This window comes from Mandrillus leucophaeus, unplaced genomic scaffold, assembly GCF_000951045.1.
Source record: "Mandrillus leucophaeus isolate KB7577 unplaced genomic scaffold, Mleu.le_1.0 Scaffold655, whole genome shotgun sequence".
Classification (NCBI taxonomy): domain Eukaryota; kingdom Metazoa; phylum Chordata; class Mammalia; order Primates; family Cercopithecidae; genus Mandrillus; species Mandrillus leucophaeus.
The window spans coordinates 209,479-215,122 of NW_012107086.1; the positions used below are offsets into that span (position 1 = coordinate 209,479).

At 36.6% G+C, this 5,644-nt stretch overlaps 1 protein-coding gene across 1 annotated transcript in view; it reads right to left on the bottom strand.

The window, feature by feature from the left end:
* AHCTF1 (AT hook containing transcription factor 1) overlaps positions 1–5,644 on the bottom strand; it is a 119,161-nt gene that overhangs the window by 34,599 nt on the left and 78,918 nt on the right. The window contains exons 27-29 of the mRNA XM_012001227.1: positions 3,867–4,059; positions 2,187–2,381; positions 1,131–1,527 (exon numbers count right to left, since the gene is read on the bottom strand). Of these exons, the coding sequence (XP_011856617.1) occupies positions 1,131–1,527; positions 2,187–2,381; positions 3,867–4,059 (785 nt within the window). The remainder of the gene's footprint in view (positions 1–1,130; positions 1,528–2,186; positions 2,382–3,866; positions 4,060–5,644) is intronic.

A 5,644-nucleotide genomic window follows, 5' to 3' on the forward strand; every position in this document is an offset into this window, starting at 1 on the left:
GCTAATTTTTTAAAATTTTTGTAGAGATGGGGTCTCCCTCTGTTGTCTAGGCCGGTCTTGAACTTCTGGGCTCCCAAAGTGCTGGTATTACAGGCGTGAACCACTGTACCCAGCCTGAACATTTATTTTCATTATCCAGTGATTATTTTGGAGGTGAGGACGGAGAGTAGAATGGAATTCTAGAAACGTAAGACTGCTGGATAAGTTTAAAATTGCGATTTGGCAGGGTGCGGTGGCTCACACCTATAATCCCAGCACTCTGGGAGGTCAAGGAAGGTGGATCACAAGGTCAGGAGTTCAAGACCAGCCTGGCCAATATGGTGAAACCCCGTCTCTACTAAAAATACAAAAATTAGCCGGGTGTGGTGGTGGGTGACTGTAGTCCCAGCTACTCAGGAGGCTGAGGCAGGAGAATCGCTTGAACCCGGTTGCGGGGGAGGGGAGGTTGCAGATCGCGCCACTACACTCCAGCCTGGGCAACAGAGTGAGACTCCGTCTCCAAAAAATAAATACATAAAAATTGTAATAATTTGTTCTGTAAAGTTATTTCTCATAGCTACTGGAAGGACTTTCAAGTCAGACAATGGCATCTTACATTTCCTTCCTTAAATACTATTATTCTTTTCTAAATTTCATGGCCAAATAAAAAATGTAACACCTAAGTTCTCCTCTGAAATCTCATACCTACTCATGAAGCAAGGTAAGCCACACTTTTTAAGCCGAAAGAGTAAGATCTGTGCATTATGTCTAGGAACTAGAACACTGTGAGCATATAATATTTAACTCTGACGCTTTCTTTTTGAGACAGGGTCTTGCTCTGTCATGCAGGCTAAAGTATAGTGGTGCAATCACAGCTCACTGAGGTTTCAAACTTCTGAACACTCCCACCATGCCTGGCTAATTTTCAAATTTTTATTTTGTAAAGACAGGGCCTCGCTATGTTGACCAGGCTGGTGCTGAACTCCTGGGCTCAAGCAATCCTCCAACCTCAGCCTTCCAAAGTGCTGAGATTACTAGCATTAGCCACAGTGCCTGGCTATGATGCTTTTCTTATGGTGGAAAAAATTCTATTATAAACTTTATTGAGGGACATTAATAACAATTTGGAGTATTCAGAAATGAGTTCTTACCCATTTGTTTCTGCAGGTCTGAAGGAGTTACTTCTGACGCAAATGCGTCTTTATCTCCATACTTTTCAGTTTGTTCAGTTACATTAGTAGTTAGTGCAGTGGAAGAGCTTTTGGGCTTACAGACTCTGAAAACAGTCTCTTCAAGGTCTTCCGGTGATGGGGCATCCTGATACTCTAAGGTAGTCTCATCGGATGTGATTGAAACACTGCTGTTTCCTTTGCTCACATCCAGTTTCTCTAAACTTTGTGACCCCACATCCATTTCTTGATGCTCCTCTTCAGGGCTGTTCAGGAAAAAAGATGTGGTCCTATCTTTGCTCTTCAGCCATTCAGTTTCTGCTGGAACTGTACATTTTTTAGGCATAGTAAATACTTCTAATTTGCTATCATCTGCAGCCTGTAAAGAAAGATTTTGAAAACAAAAAAATTAATAAATATCACAGTTAAGTCTAGTCCTAAGCTACCCATCCCAGTCATACCCACGCTTTCTTTGTTGTTTTTATCCAAACTTTCTCCTTAATAAAAATTCATTTATTCTAAATCCATTCTCTTCTGGTACATAAAAGTTAATGGTGGCTAATGTTTCCCTAATTGGTAATATACCAGTATTTTCAGAAGACTAAAACACAGAACAGGCTAGATGACCAATAGTCACTGAAAGGTTCCTATTAATCTACAGTGGATCTAAAGACACACCCTCCTAAATATACAACCAGCTAGAAACAACACAGTATAAGGTAAAAACAAACATAAAAGAAGGACTAAAAACTAGGAGGTTTGAATCCTAGTCCCAATTCTACCACCATATATCTAGTTGACTACAGCCAACTTGGTGCTTCCGAGCCCTATTTATCTGTAAGATGACGTGTTTGGTTTAGCCAATGGCCCCAGTGTTTCTTTCAGAACTAACCTTTCCTGATTTCATTACTAGCTACAAGGTTATATACGAAAATCTATTGTGGTATTTAAAAAATTGATTTATGTAACTTTTTACTTGTCAGAGCTAATATATTCTTATTAAAAAATGTCTCTTCTCCCAATTATTATCAAACTTACTCCAGGAATCCATTTTGGGTTGACATCTTCTTCCACAAATGAAATTCTAGTTTCTTTAAGTCGTTGAGGAGACCTTCCAGGTGATGGAGAGGGAGATGCTAAAGGTGTTGATCGAAGAGCAGACCTCAGGATGGACTGAGGAGTGAACTCGGAAAATCCAGAAGTAGTAACTGACATGGCCAAACTTTTAGCTTTCTATGGTAAAGAGCAAATGGAATTACACCATGAAAAGTGATTATATAAAAACAGACTGGGTCAACTGAGTCACAATAGTGGTTATATTCTCATCTCCATTAACGTATCAACAGAAATATTTATTCCGGATTTCTGCAAAGAAAATACAAAATTCTTCCAGAGCTTTTTATATGTAAGTCTACGAAACATAAAACTGCATCCATAATTTTTCTAAAAGCATTATTTCCAACCTAAATTCAACTAAAAAATAAAGTGCCAATTAGTAAGATAAATTACTTAACATTATAGAATTATACAAATCTATTACAGAAAACTACAGTAAGACTGTAGTATGTTTCAGAAAAAAAAATTTCATCACACAAATCCAATAATAACCAAATTATGTATCAGAATCCTCTGAAGATTTAGTATAATGAATACAAATAATCTGAAACTAGCATGTAAATCTATTTAGTAGAGATAATTCCTTCACTTAACTTAGCCTCTAAAGGTCTAGTAAACAAATTACTGAATCCCATTAGATTATAATAAATTCTGTTAGACATGTTACAAGATCATAACAATTCTTTTTTCTAGACTATTCTGGCAGCAAGTATAAAATTACTCCAATTTCATTTCATTTGAACCTAGCTGCAGAGGATACAAAGTGGATTTTTTTTTTTGACAAATGAAGAAAAATACTATACTGAATATTAACTTATTGAAACCTAATCTTCTTTTCAACTTATTTCAATAACTATTTTAGGAAGAGCATTAATTGAGGTATCTTTTATTCAACTTGAAAAATAAGGACTCCCTAGCTTCGCTATAAATGCTTGATATCCAAACAGAGAACCGAGGGACAATGGGGAGGGGTGAGGGAGAAAGAAAGCTTCTAGGTTTCAATCCAGAACATTAGTCAAGGGGCTAGGAAGATAGTATGTTTAAAAAAAAAACTTTTAAAATGGAAAGGTTTAAAAAGACCACCACTAGCAGATATCACAAGTTGAGTGCTGTGATTTCTCAGCTAATAACTTATGAGATGGGAAAAGGCAATTTAAAGAGGGATACCAAAGTAGGAAGGAGTAACAGTTTTGTCAAAGGAGTCAAAGAATTTAAATAAATACAAATAAACCGAAGAACTAAATAGCATTTGATAGAAGAAATAACAGCATAATGATATCAGAAATGGAGCTTATGTAAAAATAAAAAAAACAAACAAACTCAAGAACCTGAAAGTATTACAAATGACAAAGGCAAATTTGCAATAACCACACAGAACCTTATATTACATTTAAGAAAATAATGTAATTGTTAACTTTAAGCAGGAAGGGATAAATTTAATCAGCTCTGTTTTTAGAAGATGTGAAAATATAAAAAGATGCTTAAAGCATTTCCCAGCACTCCCCAAAAATATCAGTTATAAATTGCTTATTTTTCTCCTTGCTACTTGAAAAATAAGAGCAATCCAGTTTCATTGTGAATGCTAGATGCATAAATACTAACCTTAACTACAAGAGGAGTTTCAAGCAAATGTAATTCTGAAGTCCTGGAGATAGCCTGAGGTGATCCTTTTAATTGCGAACTTGAGGACAGTGAACGGGATACTAGGTACAAAGGAGATTTCACGGAGCATTGCTGAATAAACTCCGAACACTGAGAAGGCTGGGGCACAGGCTGAACAACCAAATCTAGCAGTCTGTAATCAGAATGTGCATTTATTGAGTTATACTGAAAAACCAAAAGAATTTAGTACCCCATTTAATCAGACCTCTATATTCACTGGTAACTATGACAGCCACATGCAAATACAAATTCAGTCAAGTATATTAATGTAATCCACAGTGCCACCATGCATTCAAAAAGTCAGAAAATTATTCATAGCAAAACAGAATTAAGAATTGCATGTAGCAACTGATTTTTAAAAAGAGTTTGTGTCGTCCTCCTTCCCTTTACCTATATTTACTGAGCTCTCGCTACGTGCCTAGCATCTATTTTCAAGTGAAGATGAACTGCCAATTATTTAAAACACTAAAGAAAAACAGGACAAAGCTTCCCTGGCAATTCATTTACTACAATTCATTAACATGCAAAATATCCATTCACTTACATGTAATATATATAATGAAAACTGGTTCATTTTGCCTTTATGGTTCTGATTACAATAAAGACTAGACTGACCAGCCCCTCCCCACAACCACAAGTTAACTTTTTCAAATCAGTGAGTTTGGTGACAAAGTACAACGTTAAGACTCTACTACAAGGTTTTCCGTAATGTCCTAGTCCCAGTGATAACACTGATCCCACTGATTACTTGTGGTGAGCATGTATAATCCAAGTAAGTTTTAAAGTTTAATATACAGGTAAATTTCAACTCAAAAGTCGAGTTTTCAGGTGGTAATTTTTGGTGGACCATTTGCACAGGTCACTCTTTTCTCGATTTCCTAATAAACAGTCTATCTTATGGTTGTATTTCCTACCAGTAAAAACAATCCCTTTTTACTTCCCCCAAATGCCAACGTGGCTCACCTGAGAATAACCAGAAAAGCAGAGTATGCTCTGGAGCCCAGAAATACAAACTTGTAGTTGCAGGACCCTCTTTGTCATTCTATCTATCAGGGCCGTAGACCCACACAGGTGACAGTGGGGAAATATTTAAAGGTCTTCCCACTTGTTATTCTGTATCAAACACAGCTTTTAGATTTCTACCAAACCAAGAATATCCAATCAGGCTGCTAGACATTTCTTTTCTTCTAGATTCTCTTCTTTCTCTATCTCATTTGCATTTAAATCTGTACTTGGATTCAATTCAAACTTGGAAAATAGTTTGTTCACTTTTATACTGAGCTATCCCAAAGGAACATTGTTAAATGTTTGCACTGTGTTAATATTTATGTTTAAGGTACCTATTTATGAATGACTGCTTCTCAAAAGCAAGGACTGTGCAACAAAAGCAACCTACCAAGTCAAAGCAAAACTCCTGCATCAACGAGACTTAGTATTTTAACATTAAAGCTTCTAAGGAAAATCTTCTTCAGGTATTTTCTAAATGAAATGTGAAATATTGCACTAGGTCTCAGGTCTTCAATCCTGAGACCAAATATTCTTTCAGAACTAACCTTTTCTGATGTCATTACTATCTGCAAGGTTATATACAAAAATCTACAGCGGTATTTAAAAAATTGATTTATGGGCCGGGCGCGGTGGCTCAAGCCTGTAATCCCAGCACTTTGGGAGGCCGAGACGGGCGGATCATGAGGTCAGGAGATCGAGACCATCCTGGC